The sequence below is a fragment of the Serinus canaria genome, chromosome 8, assembly GCF_022539315.1.
Source record: "Serinus canaria isolate serCan28SL12 chromosome 8, serCan2020, whole genome shotgun sequence".
Classification (NCBI taxonomy): domain Eukaryota; kingdom Metazoa; phylum Chordata; class Aves; order Passeriformes; family Fringillidae; genus Serinus; species Serinus canaria.
Window position 1 is genome coordinate 16,682,077 of NC_066322.1, and position 15,576 is coordinate 16,697,652.

General features: G+C 39.1%; 1 protein-coding gene across 2 annotated transcripts in view; it reads left to right on the forward strand.

Annotated features, from left to right (window-relative positions):
• Window positions 1-1,978: 1,978 nt before the first annotated feature.
• FNBP1L (formin binding protein 1 like) overlaps window positions 1,979-15,576 on the forward strand; it is a 52,835-nt gene continuing 39,237 nt past the window's right edge. For both annotated transcript variants that reach the window (XM_030226491.2, XM_030226492.2), the window contains exon 1: window positions 1,979-2,183. In XM_030226491.2, coding sequence (XP_030082351.1) covers window positions 2,160-2,183 — 24 coding nt within the window. In that variant the 5' untranslated portion in view covers window positions 1,979-2,159. The remainder of the gene's footprint in view (window positions 2,184-15,576) is intronic.

Here is a 15,576-nt window from a genome sequence, read left to right on the forward strand (position 1 = left end):
AATATTTTTTAAAATTAGAGCACTTAGAGTGCTGGTGATGGGGGAAATACATGTGTAAAGGAAGGAGGGAGCTAAATTCTTTTGGTTTTGAAGCAGGAAGAGATAATACGGTTTCTGCAACTCTTCTTATTTTTTGTGGAGTAAAAATCCAATTTTAATATGACAAAGAGACTGCTGGCTAGCAGAGAAAAGGATTAATGGCACCTCACACTGAGACAGAGATATTTGGAAGTAATTTGTTTGGTCCTGCTGAGTTTTGTGGCAGTGGAAAACTAAGCTGCTTCTGTCTTTAGAAAGTGCGCCCACAGGGAGTGCCAGACAGCTTTTCTGCCACTCCAAATTAATGATTCAGATTGTTTTTCTGCCAAGATAATATCCTTAGGTACACTTGGAAACTCAAGCAGATTATGTTGAAAAGTGAACAGAATTAACAAAATACACAACTACTGTAATAATTAGAATTATGTGGATTCAGCCCAAATGCAGAATTGGGCAGTTTTCTTTTAAAGCCTGCATTAATGAGTCAATGTCAGGGGAAACATCTAAATATAAAAGTAAATCTTCTAAGCTAAAAATAAGTTGTCATCATCTGCCAGAAGAAGCTAGTGGTTTACAAGGATACTAGAACTATGCAATCTATCATGAAGCCTTTGCTGCATGTAACATTACTTGAATATGTCTTTTAATATGTTCTTGAGTCCCTTTGGTTGCATCCCCTCCTCCAAATGATGATTTTAAGGATGTGACCAGAAGAACAAAAATCTTTAGGGTAATATTTGTTTAATTATTTCTAGGCTTAGGGTGAGTTGCATTCCCTGATAATGGAAACAATGTCACAATTCTAAGTGATAAATTTTACCATTTCCAGTATCCCACAGAGATGTGGTAGACTCTTCCCCTTGTCTTACAGCTTGCTCATTTCACATCCTCAACTGCAAAACTGGAGGAGAGCTCAGGATTTATATGGAAATCTCCTAAAGCAAGAGCATGCTTAAGCAGGAAAAGGGGGTAACAGTGACTGATGTGAGATTTTTCACTAAGCTGAAGCAGTAAGTATTATTCTGCTAAGACTTCTGCTTTATTTTCAATGAATTAAAATTTGTTAATAGTCTGGTACATTAACAATAGTTAATGTGCCAGACTTCAGCTGTCTGTGCCCACATGTGGAATCTCATCTTCAGAATCTAAAAAGTGGAGGGTTCATGACCGAAAAATAGAACTAAACCTAAATTGTGATGTTAAGGCACATTACCTGAGAAGTGACTTGGGAATCAAAAATTTATTGGATTTAAGTAATTTTTGTTTCATGATACAGAAACTTAGCAGTATTTATTATTTTATTATTACATTGAATTTTCATCCCACCTTATAAAAATTATTTCTAAGCAAAAAATGAGAGGAAAATTAAAAAATTCATGCCCTCTGAGTGGAATTTAATTCAGGTGGCTTTCAAAACATTTGCTTTCTACTAGTACCTTTGTAATGCTTTGGTAGTAAAAATAATCTTTGACAAGGATTTAACACCTGTCCTTTTCTAGTTGCTGGGGAAACTCCCTATTACAGTCAGTATGATTAATCCAAGTACTCTAACAAAAATGAGCTTTTTTCCCCTCAGCTGCCTACCTCACCTTTCCTACCATCTCAATTTGTGATTTACATATAGAGCCGTGATGTAAACATTACAAAAATCGTTGTTTACGTCTGTGTGTCGGCGTGGTGCCCGGTGAGGAGGGGGCGAGCCGGGACCGGGCCGCTGCCGGCCGTGACTCAGCGCTTTGGGGAGGCGGGGAGGCCTCGCAGCCGGCCGGGACACGGAGCCCCGGGGCCTCGCCGTCGCCTCGTTAATGAGTAACAACGCGGGGCCGCTCCGGGCGCGACACCTTCGCGCCGCGGCCGCTCGGGGCTCCGGGGCAGCGCGGGCCGCTCCCGTCCCGGCCCCGCCGCTCCAGCCGGACCCGCCCCTCTCCCAGTCTCCTCCGCGGCTCCCCCTCCCGAGCCAGGCGGAGCTGGAGCTGGGAGCGACGTCGTTCTTCGCCGCCGCCGCCGCCTCTCCCGAGTGACCCAGGGCACCGGCGCTGCCTGAGGGGGCCCCGTTCTCCGGACGCTGCCCGACGCCTCATCCCCGCCTCTGCGGAGCCGGCACTGCCCGCGGAGCAGCCATGAGCTGGGGCACGGAGCTGTGGGTGAGTCCCGGCTCGCCTCTCATTGTGTCTGAGATTCGCCGCCTTCCCTTGTCTGCTCGGGCGGTTGCCCTGGGGAGGCGCGGAGCGGTCGGAGCCGAGGCGCTGTGCTTTGTTCGGCGCAAGGGCGGCGGGCAGGGGCTGGGGCGGGGCGGGGGTCCGGCGCTGGCCGAGGGCGGCGGCGCTGGGCCGGGGGCCGCGGCGGGGCGGGAGCGCCGCGTCCGGGGTGCGGTGCGCGCGCCGCCTGCGCGGCCATGGCGCTCCCCGGGGCGGCCCCTCGCCCTCCGCCCGCCCGGCGCGGTCACGGCGGGACGGGCGCTTTGTGTGCGGCCGGGGGAGCGCCGCGCTCGGGGCCCGCCGGCGCGGCCCTCACCGCGCTCCCGGCACGGCTCGGGGCGGGGTCCCGGCGCGGCTCGGGCAGCGGCCCGCACCGGGCAGCCTCGGGGCGGCGGCAGAACTGCTGCTCCCCCGAAAAGCGCCGGGCTGCTCAGAGCACCAAAGCGTGTAAACTGCCGTCCCTAACTAGACGCAGCTACTGTATAGCTTTGTCTAAAAGTACCGCAGAATATTGGCTAACATTGCTTTGTGTTTTAAATACGAAGACTTGGCAGCAACGAGACGGGCAGTTTCTGTTTCGCGTTAGGTCTTTTCTTAGAGCTCCCCTCTTCCCTCCGAAGGCTCTTTGGCCGTGCCGAGGACGGCAGAGAGGGGCTTCTCCCGGGAGAGTGCCCGAGCGAGGCACGGCGATGTCTGCTCGCAGTGGCGGGGTGTTGTATCTCCTCTGCCAGGCTTCCTGCTGCTGGGGCTAACGCTGATCGTGGGAATGCTTAGGCATAAAAAAGAATAGTACCAAGGAGTGTTTAAAGTCGCCTGCCTGCATTTATTTGCTTTTGAAGACTGTCAAGCAGAAACTTCTGTGCTAAGAAAAAAAAAATTACAGAAAGCTAAACGTTGCAGCTTGAAGTCTGGTCCAGGAACTCTTAATCTGGACCTAGGGGTGTTTTTGGTTTTTTTGGTTTTTTTTTTTTTTTTTTTTGTTTTTTTTTTTTTTTTTTTTTTGTTTTGTTTTGTTTAGCGTTGAATTAAATACCTTTATCAGTGTGTTGTAGTGCAGGGCCATCAGTCTCTAGAGGAGCAAAGATCTGCTTCACGCCGAGACAAGCGGTTGCCCGAGGAGCCGGGGCAGCCGTGGCGCTGCGGGCGGAGTGGCTGGGTGGGGCGCGGGGACTGGGAGTGCCCGCGGAGCTCCTGAAGCCACCTGAATTAAGTTGTCTTTGATTATGCAAAATGAAGATGTAATAGCATCACGTGTACTACGCGGAGAAGCCTGATTTAAAGGTATTCAGGGGTTACTTTAGTGTTTTGCATAGTACCTTGTGCTTTACTAGGATTCGTAGGCACTATGAGAATTCAGGCAAAATACTCTTTTTAAGTACTGATGACGCTGCTGTAATAGGCCTGAAATCTAAAACTGTTGTGACATTGGCAGTGAGGAGTAAGTAAAAGCTGTGATTTATATTGGCCACACAAGAGTGTGTGTGCAGCTCGTGTCTCTATGAATTTCAGGTGAGGGGTGTGTGTGTCACTTGAGAGGAGTGGGGTTGGCATTTGGATGAGCACTGACTGTAACCACTCAAATATGTATTGCTTTAGAAAACAGAGTTTTAGCATACTCGTATCTGCTCATTTTTGTAGCCTCTTAATTGTTTTTTTTGTTGATGTTGTTCAGCTTGTAAATGACAGTTGAAGGTTATATACTCTTGTAAATGACAGTTGAAGGTTTTATACTCTGTCTTGTGGTCAGTTTTGTGTGAAACTTGTCCTGTGTTTAAGAAACATACTCAAAAAGATGGATTTTGACATCAGACTTTCTTTTAATGATAGGGATTTAACTCACAGTGTTATGAAACTAGCTGAATTTATTTTGACCAATTATATTTCTTTTCATTCCTAAGTCACTAATTCTTATGCATCAGTTGGAAGAAGTAATGTCAGAATTTTAAGCTAAAAATTTTACTGCAGAACTTTTATTTTAGCAAAATTTAACATATTTTTTGCTTGATACCTGAAGATGACCTGCAACTCTACACGGAGGTAACTTCCTGCATAAAATGGTCTGTTTGTAACTATGTAACTAGACTTTGACAGTGCAAGCATTTGCATGACGGGGTACCTTTAAATTTTTTTTTTAATTGAATTTAATCATACTTTAAAAAATCTACTATGGTATGAGTCAAACAAGTTTCTCAGCTGGAAGAATAGTCAGTGCTTCACTTACTGAAAAACGCATGAAACTTTAATTGTTGTAACAACTTGTGCTGAGCAAGTAAAGATTACTTTTTGGAGATCTGGTACAAAATCAGATTCATTAAGAATTATTTTAAATCTAGGTTAAAAACACAAGGAAAAACAGTATTGTGGTTCTTCAAAGACTGAGCTCTGAACAAGATAAAAATAAATTCTTAGATATATTTGTGTTCTGGTGTAGCAATTCCTCCATCATTGCCTGTTATGAGCATCAAGTGGCTCTTCAGAAGGCAGCCTGAGCTTCTGTGTGTTTGCTGATGGCAGCAGGGCACGAGGTGTAGAGTCCCCAGCTGCAGAGATAAGAAAACCTGAGCAGTAGAGGTTTTCTGGGCACCTCATTGGGCATAAAGCTCTCCTTCATTAGTGCTTTCAGCTCATAAAGTGTTAAGTCTGGTATCTAGATAATAATTTTTAAAAGCATTTACACTTGCATATGTATGGTATGCTTCACTAATTCATTGAAGCAAATTTGATGATTCTGTATCAGGCTTTTTCATATCTCCTTAACTCTGCTTCCTGAAGTTGTATCTCTTCATGCTGTTTTTTGATATTTTGTGCTGATTCACAGTTCTGAGGATTTTTAAAAATTGTTCTGGAGTTTTATACTGTATGCTATTTTGGATACAGTAAAAAACTGTACATTTTGGATACAGGAAAAAACTGAGCATAGATGGATATAGAAACAAATAAGGAACCAGAAGAAAACTTAGGGGATAAGGAAAGCAACTCATGTCTGGTATTTATGTGGTAATTATTAAATATAGCAATTCTGTTATTGAAATTATACATATGCTAATTAAATGATTACATCAGGGACAGGACAAAGGAAGGTTTTTCTTTGACTGGCCAGGATTTTCTAATTCTTTAAATTGGGCAGCTCTTTGTTTTTCAAGCAAGTGTTTTTTTCTTTATGAGTACACCACCATTCTCTGAAATGAGTGTGCATCGTACCAAAGTGTATGTCTTGATTAGACTGAAGCACGTGGTGCTTTTCAGTGTGTCTTGGCCAAAAAGCATGCTGTTTGTTGTGTTTCTTTTACTAGCATTGTATGAAATAATGTAAATTAATAATAACAAAATAAATGTCAAATCATGTAAGCCGTCCTGTGAATCGAACTGTTTCATTCCACAACATTTTCTGTGCTGTGGGAAATATGCTCTCCTTTTCTGCTTTCTTACTACAATAGAAAATTTTGATTATGCTTTGAAAGTAACATTCAACAAATAATTTTATTCTCATCAGTGTGTGTATCTTTGTGGTCACTCTCTAGCATGTGCCTTATGGTATGACCACATGGGACCCAAGATACTTTGGTGAACTGCTTTCCATAATATTCTCTTAAGGGTTAAAACAGAGTAGAGAGCACTGGCAAGTCTTGTCTAATTCAGTTGAAATATATTTTAATATTAGGTGCCAAATTTTCCTATCTCTGATATATAATTTCTTTGTAGATAACATTTGTAAAGCAGTAATCATCTGAAGAAAGGTGGCACCGAATCGTAATGTAGCATTGCTGCATTTCATTCGGAACAGAAAGTTGCTCCTGTTTATTTATATACAGATACTTTTCTTGGAGTTTGTCTCTCTTTCTATCACGCTGTGCTGCAATATCCAAGGCAAGAATAGATTGATGGGACTAAAATTGGGGTGGGGTTTAGTAACTTTAAATATTTGGAAATAAAAATGTTAGATTATGATATGTTTAAGAATCTTCTCAGCATGAGCATCTGTGCAGTGTGTATGTTTCTGTACATCTGGAGTTCTTTTTGTGGTGGGTCTGAAGTGTACAGATAGCATTAACATAGAATATTTAAAAAATACATCTGGTTATTGCCACCTTGGGTTATTGTGCTGTTAAATCGAAAATTTAGTGCATTTGCTTTCATTCTAAAGGCTTACTAAGCTTTGGAGACTGGAGTGTAGCTGATAATGAAGTTCTTGGTGTAATGAGAAGAGACAGTGTGATTGGCACTCTGAAGTGGCTTCTTTGGAAATAAATTAAAGAGTTTGTGCTGTCTCTTAAAAAAAAACCAAAAAAAACCCAACGACCAGGAAGGATATTCTTTAGCTTTGGATGCACGTTGTGTTGTTCCAACCCCTGTGAACTCCTTAATAGCAGTTGGCATAAAAAGAGTTTGAATACCATGTCAGAACATTTTCAGTCTGTAGAACCAGTCTAGCCATCTGTTTCTCACCTCTTGATAAATATTTAAAACAGAAATTTCGCTGAGGGCTTTTTGTGCTGAGATTTTATGATTAAAAAGAAATGGCTATAGAAGATTTAATGATACTATTGTTGTGAGCTCCTTGGGGCTAGAAGCACACCATCTTTTATAATTAAGAAACCACTGGCACTGTAAAGTAGTATTTTAGAAATTAGTTATGTTGGACCAAAGAAAGATCAAAGTATATTTGGTGATGTGCTCTTTTTAATCTTTCCTTAAACAAAATTCATTCTGTGCATAAACCCAAGTTCTGTTATTAAAAGCACTGAATAACTCGGTTACATCAGTAGTTTCTCAAAAGCTGCTAAAAATTTTCTTAGGCTTTCAGTCCTGCTTTCAGACATTGTTTCCTTCTTGCTTTAAAATCTTAGTATTTTTTTGTAGAAGATAAATCACGTGGTGATGTTGCCTAATCTTAAGTTGTCAAGTGTAATTATATATTAAAAACATCCACAGAATGTAAATATGAAAGAGTTAATGTCAAAAAGTAGCTATTATGTAGCATACTTCTGCTGTGGTAATTTTTTGTATTTTTGTTTACTAGGTTAGATTTCTTTTTAGCTAAATAGAAGTTTTTTTTCGAACCAAAAAAAGATTTTTCTCTTGAAACTGAGAAACCTTTCTTGACTGGTAATGTGGATATGGTTATGTAGTTAATAGCATTGTTAATACAGATAAAAAAACCACTGTAAATAATTCTGAATATCAAGCCATATCCCATATGGAAGTTCTTACGTGCTTTTGAATCTTAATGTTTTGTAAGCTTACTTTCCAGTGTGCTAACATATACTCTGTTAAAGACAATACTCTGTTTAAGAGGGGGATGTTTGAGAAATGGAAGTGGATTTTTTTTTTTTTTTTTTTTTTTTTTTTTTTTTTGTCCCTAGATTTCTCCATCAGCTTAGCCCAAAGATTGCAAACAGCACTCTGTATAGATTGTCTCTTCAGTAGGTACTCTTGCTGCTGTGGTCTGCAAATGTGTGCAAGGAATGTGTCTTGTGGCTGAAGTATAAGATTACAGTGTTTTCCAGATGCATGGGATGGTTACACATTTCCCCTGTCTTGGGTGACATGCTGGATAAAATGCCTGATCGCTGGGAGGTTCCACTCTTTCACAAGCTGTGCTGTGTGGCTTACCTCAGCCTTGGGAAGAACTGAGATTTCCAACTAGAAAGTTATGTAAGGATCAAATACTTGGTTATTGAAAGTGTAGTTACTTTTGGCTTTGGTGTGAAAACAGTTCTACTGAGTTTTAGTTGGAAATGTTTGTCCATATTTTTCCAGCAATTGTCTGGTTCATAAACATCTGACCTTTTTACTGTTTTTTCCAGGAAGGGGTGTGTCATTGTCATGAGACTCTATCAGTTTGGATTTGATGTTGAACATAATTTAAGGATGCATACGTGTGTCTTTGACTGTCTGTTTAGAAAGGGTTTTTTTTGAGTTTTGAAAGCTTTATCATCTGATATCTATTAAAAAGGCATGTGTTTTTATTTATGGCCCCACTTGTTTACATACTTGGAAGTGTATATGCTTTTCAGTGAAGCTTGTACAAACATATATGGGACTTTACTAATCTGGAAATTCTGAACACTGGAAAAATATTGCTGTCTTGTAAAAGATGTATGCAGTATCCTTGTTGGTAGTACAAAATCTGAGAGTTGCCTTTATCAAGATTTTAAAAGCTGCAGCTCTCATTTGATTTCCTGAGTGAGAATAGTAAAAAGGTTGTTGGAGATTGCAGGATCTTTATCTCAGCCAAGCTGAGGATTTCTTTAAAATGTGTATCTGTCAAAATAATGATCTCTGGAATGGCAAATCCCTCAGAATTTGTGGTGGAAAAAATAATGGGAAGATAAAAGTCTGTTGGCAACGTGCTCATGAGCTGAGGGTTGCCCCAGTAGGTATGATTGGTGCTTTCAGCTGTTTGCAGGTAAATGCTGGAAGACAGAAGGTTTGTAGTTATTGTTTGTGTAGAGTAATCACTGATTATGTACACATACTGAAATAAGTGTGATATCTAAAAGTTAATTAGTGTTGTATTTAAATTAGTTCTTACACTGGACTGATCTGGGTGAGACCCTCATTTGTTAATATAGTATCTTTAAATACTTCAGTCCTCACATTTACAGAGCACTTTTTAGTGTTCTTGGTAAAGCTAGTAATTGAGCAACGTAGGGTGTTTTATTTTTTTGTGGAGGGGAAGTTATTTAGCACAATTCAGATTAAATTTTCATTGTTCATGCAACACGTGTGCATACTTTTTAAAGAACTTGAGTTCTTTTTGGTAAAGAATTCCCTGAAGTCCAGATATGTTCAACTTTTTCCTTGTAATGGTGAACAAACTGTTCAGTGAAAGCTGAAATTCCAGTCAGATTGTTTCATTTTGCCCCTAGTGAGTTTACGTACCCCAGTCCCAGTGCTCTCTTGGCAGAAGGTTTGGAGGTTTGTCTTCAGATGTGTGTCAGTGCTTCAGCTGGATGGGAAAAGAAGGAAAAAAGAGTATTATACTAATAAAAGCCTTCTGGTTTTCATTAAAATGCAGACCCTCTGCACTGACTTTGTTTATGGAATTATCTGCAGTAAGTTTCTGCATTGCTGGGTTTTTTTTCAGCTGCAAATTCGAGTCTAAGAGGAGAGTGGAAGGAGTATTACATTTCATGCTAGGTGACTAGAACAGGAAAGGGCTGAATTGTAGGTGTACTGAATTTTCTGAAAATTTCTACTGTGTAGAAATTTGAAATAGTTACATGTAAGATTGAATAATATATTTTCTTTGATTTTTTTAAAATTTATTTAATTCAGAACTCTACTTCTGCTTTGTCAGTGCAATGAACAGGGCATTAGACTGATTAAACTTTTTTCTGGCGTCGTGCTTTGTACATTTCCCTGTAGTTTTATTGCTGTTTACATTTTTTGAAGGCGAAATGCTGTCTTAGTGTGAGCTAAAAAGCTAATATTGCAAGACCTGAATCTTTCTTGAGCGTTAATGTGGAACTCTTGTGTCATCTTGGGCAAATAAACTTTTTGTCCCTGTTAGTTGCTTTGTAAAATTGGATTATACTTAGTTTGTTTTAATCAATTAATATCGTAGCAATATTTGTAGAATACTTTAGCATTCTTTATGTCTAAGGGCACAGTAATATGGTGTTTTAAAATGTTGAAAGTAACCCCTGCACTTTGATCCCGGTTTAGGAGGGGGTAGAGTTAATTTACTACATAGTAGCTGGTATGGTTGCTGTGATTTGGATACTCACAAATGTTTGTTCCAAAGGCGAGTACTGTGTGAATCGCTTCTCCCTGGCTGGTACACAAGAAATAGTTCAACATGCTTTTTTGTAGTTCCATATTAAGTAAAAGATACTTTTTTGGCATCGTACAATGAAATTACCTCTGCTGGATTTGAGTTTGGAGTTATTTAAGTACTAAAGAACTTCTGAAATATGACAGCAATTGCAGTGGAGAGTTAGGCAGCCTTAACTTTTGGCATACTTGAGGTAACCAGATGTGAGGTGATGAAGATGAGTGTGCCTTTTGGGTCTCCATCTGCATTGTAAATCCTTTGTAAAGAGAGCATTTGATTGCTGGATTCTTTCTCATGATGGATGCCCAATATGAGTGTGTGTGAACACCTCACTTTGAATATTCTGCTTGGTAGAGTAATTGGAGGGTGTTTTCTTTGAATATGGGTATGCTTCTTGTACACTTTGTCTTTACCCCAGATGCCTCATTTCTTTCAGAGGAGGTCAGTAATGTTTTGCTTTTCTAATAATATCTTCAAATAAGCATTTGGTCCAGGTGGCATGGGGTTTTTTTTGTGGCAGTGAGTGGGAAAATAATTGATGTGTGTGAACCCCAGACAAGACCTGTGCTCCAATGCAGTTGGCTGTCTCTACAGCAGGGGAATACTCTGGAAGAGGGAATTGTAATATTTATAATATCCAACACTTTTTAATCTTTATGATTAATGGATAAAGTGTTCTTCACCTGTCTGTTAGGGCATCTAATTGTCCTGCATTTCCCCCCCGTATTTATGTGATGCCAGTCACAGAGGAATATTTAGGGTATTTAACATTTGTAATCAATCATGGGAGTATATTTTATGTTTGTATTTACATCGGACCTAGTGCTATTAATCACATAGTGTCCTTGTGCACATTCTACACAAACTCAGTATAGAGAGCATCCTCTCTTTGAGTGGATGGGCTGGGGCACAGAGTGGTGGTGCCAAACAAGAGTTGTGCAAACCCCAATATTGTTCAGCTCAGTGGGCAGTGATCTCAGCTGCATCCCTGTAGCTGTTCCTTTGGGTGAGCCTTGCCAACAAAGGATGGCAGTGGGGCAGACCTTTGTCGTGTTTGCAGGGGATGAGCACCCAAACAACCTAAGAGAGTGCAGGAAATACTTGTTGAACAGTGCAGGGAGTGCTGGTGTCTCAAGGGAAGCAAACAATAATCCTTTGGTATGATGAGGTAATGAGCAGGAATCAGCCGGCAGTGCCCTTGAAAGTGCGGTTAAGAAGCTAATGTTTGATGTGATAGAGATAATGCACCCAGATAGTGCTGGGTGAAAAACATGTGGGTGAAAGGATAATCTCTCAGTACTGGGGAACAGGATGTGATGTGGTTGAGAAATGAGATGGGTAGAGAATGCCTAAAGATTGCAGATACTGGAATGGCTAGAAAGAGACTGATTAAAAAAAAAAAAGGAGAAAATATTAACAAGTTTTAGCATGGACATAGATTTGAGATTCAGGAAAGAAGTCAAATAATCAGTTGAAAGAAAGGTTAAAATTTGAGACTTTAGTGTAAAAGGCATAAACCAGTAAAGTACAGTAGCTGTAAAGATACGGTGTGCATTATATGCTTTTAAGTGAAATGTTTTATCTTAGTTTTTCCCTGAAAACAACTTCAAATTTGTGATTAGTAAATGGAAAACAGTTTGAAGGTCCACTAAGGATGACTGATAAAACAATTTTTGTTCTGTAGAGTCAAATGTGAGTTCCCTCATGCCCCTAATACCTACTTTATTTGGACCCTAATAATGCAGGTACTTATTTACATATTTAATTTTACCAGTGCTTGTTCATTTTATGAGCAAAGATCTCACAGGACCAGTGAAACTCATTAATGTGTGTGAGACTAAATACTGAAGAAGATGGCATGTTTAAAGAGGAAAAATTAATTTCTTGAAAATAAATAGTAACTTATCAGGAAAATCCAAATGTCTGGGATTTTTCTACATTGTAGTAATGTGAGGAGAATGTAGACTGTACAGTTCCATGAAACTTAACTAGAAATGTCCCCATGTGAGGGAAGCTGAGCAGTTTTGTGAAGTATCCTGGCTCTGCATGATACTCAAATATTTACTCCTGCAGCAAGAGGTGTGGTGGTCTGATTAAGTGTTTAGGTTGAGATTGAGGGGACGGGGTTGTGGGTTATTTGTTTTGGTTTATCTTGATTGCTTCTTTGTTTTGTAAAAGCTGTGAGGTCTTTTGTGTTATTTCTGCAGGCGTTTTGCAATCACATAAACTAGGTCTTTTAACTTACCTCTCCAAGTTTGAGACCCTGTTAATATTAAGACCTCTCTTTAATAACAAGGGTAACTTCTTTCCAAAACAGCTTTTTAAGAAACACGTTCACTTTGGTATTGGTGCTAGGGAGAATAATTATCATCTTTCCAGGAACAGTGTTGCAGTTCCTCCTGTGCTAGGCTAGCACTTCAGAGATCCCAGTGGATTTCCCCAAGTTTCCAGCTTTATGCTTTGTGTTCCTGAGAGAGAAGCAGTGAAGTAAGAGTAGCTGAGTGCAACAAGAAGTTTTTACTGGAAGAAACATCTACTCAGTGCATTGGAATTGGGGTTTTGTAAAACCGGGGATTGGCTCTGTATATTAAACTGCAGTAGGTGCAAACAAACCCGGGGTTAGGCAGTGTCCTACCTGCTCTTCCTGCTGGCGTGTGTGTCTTAGCCCCCAGTGACTTCCAACTATTTTGATTCTGCAGGGTTGTCGTTCAGTTTCACTCAAGTCTCAATTGTCAAATTAAAATAATTTTCTTAAAAGAGTTAAAATAGTCTTAAAGATGAGATGCCAGTGGTATTTAAGCTTAGTGATTCTTAGATGAAATGTTTTTCCATGTTCTGTCTGCTTTATACTTCAAGGCTGTAATTGTGGGCTGTGTAATGAATACATTTTAACATCATTTGTAGAAAATCCCTTGCAATTTTTGAGAAAACATGTAATTGTCTTAAGGTGGTTGTGCTGAATGGCCAGGATTCATGCTTTTTACACTAATGAGGTAACCATATCAGTGCTCCAAACTCAATTTTCAACCTTGAGTTTTATTTCTGAAAGGAGAGCTTCTACGGACCTTTATGTACACATTAGGTGGGAATACTGCTGTTGGTTTATATATATGGATGCTGGGAAATGTGAATTTTAAGACCTTATATGTAAATGTTTCTTATGATCTCGATAGACTGTTAGTAGTACTTTGTACTTAGCATTTCAACTTCTAATCATGCAGGCATAATCAGACTGTAAGTCAAACCTGAAACTTGTGGCTTTCCTGACTGCTTTTCTTCATTATGTCATTGGAAAAGAGGTTTGATTTTTTTGCTGACTTGTGTTCATTGTGGGGAGAGTATCATGCTTCTCTATCTCCCTAGTTAATCTAACAGTTGCTTGGATGTTCCCTGTTATCCTTTCAGGACTGTTACCACTGACTCTGTGGTGGTAAAAACCATAGCTTTTCATAATATTGAAATAGCCTTTCATAATGTTCTTCCTGTCCTTTCTTAATCAATGTAAAACAATGTTTCATGTGGTGCAAAGGGGTTTTTGTTTTTTAAGGAAGGTGGTGAATTTTAAAGCATTTCATCAAGAGGACTTTGCAGATTTTTCATTTATTTTCAGTTGATTTAAATTATTTCAGAGTGGCACAGTATGTAGCTTAACCTCTTTGCAAGAAATATTTTTTAAAATATTACTGTATTTTGCAGAAAGCTGTTAAGAACACTTGAAAAATATAAATAAAAATCTGTGCATTCCTGCTGTAGTAAAGGGGTTTGGGGCTTTGTTGTAGTTGGATCCTTTACCTTTCGATAGTTTCTGCCACTAAAGCTAATCCATAGTAGGTTTATAGCAGGAAATGGCACCCTAACATCTTGAATGGCTTTCTTTTTTTACCATCAGATTCTGCTTGTCTTTGTTCTGAAAACAGTTTCTTCTGATCTTAATTTGCTAGAAGTTCCTAACAATTTACTTGCTCTATTTTTAGTTTGTTCAGACTATCTTAAGTAATTTTTATTCATCATCTTTCTTTCCTTTGGTGTTACCATTCATTCAGTTGCTTCAGCAGTATTAGTTTCTGTATTCTGCTTAGTATTAATTTCTATTTTATGAGGAAAAGACATGAATAAAAGAGGATGACAAGTTAACAATAAAGAAGTACAAGTTACACAAAGTTATTTGTAAGGTCATCTTCTGGGGTACAGCATGCTTTCTGATGTGTGCACTCTTCTTCTGGGCTTTGTATGATGTGTTTTTATCATCTTTATAACATGGTATAGAACAGCTGCAGCACCTGTAGAGGTATTGCTGAAGGCTTTCAAGTTAGTATTTCAGAAGGCTTTCATAATCAATATTTCCATATGAGGAACCCTTTTCAGTAGCTGTCATTGCTTTAACTTTTTTGACTGGAAACAATGGTAAATATGTTTTAGAAAATCTCATAAACTGCACATTTAAGCATTATATTTTGACTTTAAGGACAGTATATTAAAAGACATTTTAGTGAAGCTGTATTTAATACCAGATGATACAAAAGGTAGTACTTTTTATCTAATTACAGTCATCTGGCTGGAATCTGTTTACTGTTTCAGATGCAAGTAGTTTATTTGAATTACATTTGTTGTGCTGTTGCCCTACATTAATAATAGGAATCCTAAGTTGCATCTTGGAAAAACACCTTTATTCAGTATTTTCTCCACAATTTTATGTGTCTGAATTCATGTCAGTAGTTGCCTATTAGCTGTGCATTTATTGATGTTGTGGCCTAGTTTAACTGCTACTCAGTTTTCTGCTGTAGTTTCTGGGAATCTACTTGTTTCTGTTAGAGGTCTTTACCTATTACACCTGCTTATTGCAAAAACCTACTACTAGTTTATACATTAGAGGTAAAAAATTAGAAGAATTGTTTCCAAGATACACAAATTCAGAAATCAGAGATGACTGTGCAGATGTTGGGATAAGTGTATTGTATAGACTCTCCAGTTCTTTGTTTAAGTGGGGAAAACTATTTTGCAGCATGGGTGAAAAACATATTAATTTGCATTTTAGTTGATTGTTGAGTTTGGAATCCTTGATGTGAAATGTTTGCAGCAATCTTGAGCAACAAAATTCTGTGTCAATCAGATACATGGCTTAGTTAAAAGTATTGTTGTTAAGATATTAGTACACGTTATTTCAGCATGATTTTAACATGGAAGTAAAACAAATGACACATGTTGGTGACAAACATTTAAGGTGAGTGCTGAGAACCACAAGAGTTTAGAGAACATTAAATTATTTCTAAATTGTTCTCGTGTTACTGTTGATTGTCTCTATGAAGTAAATAGTTGATGCATTTGTTTGTATGAATGATCTGGTTTGTGGAATGCTAGAAATTCAAGTGTTGATTTTGTGCTACTATATATTCTTGAGAGGCATAAAAGATTTTGATTGATTGTATGTAACCAGAAAAAAAAAGAAACTTTAATTTTATTATCAGGAGTGTGCTCTAATTGCAGCAAGTTGATAGCAAATGAGTTTTTCCAGCCTAATGGACTAATGCCAAATGTGTGCCAGCCTGATGGACTAATGCC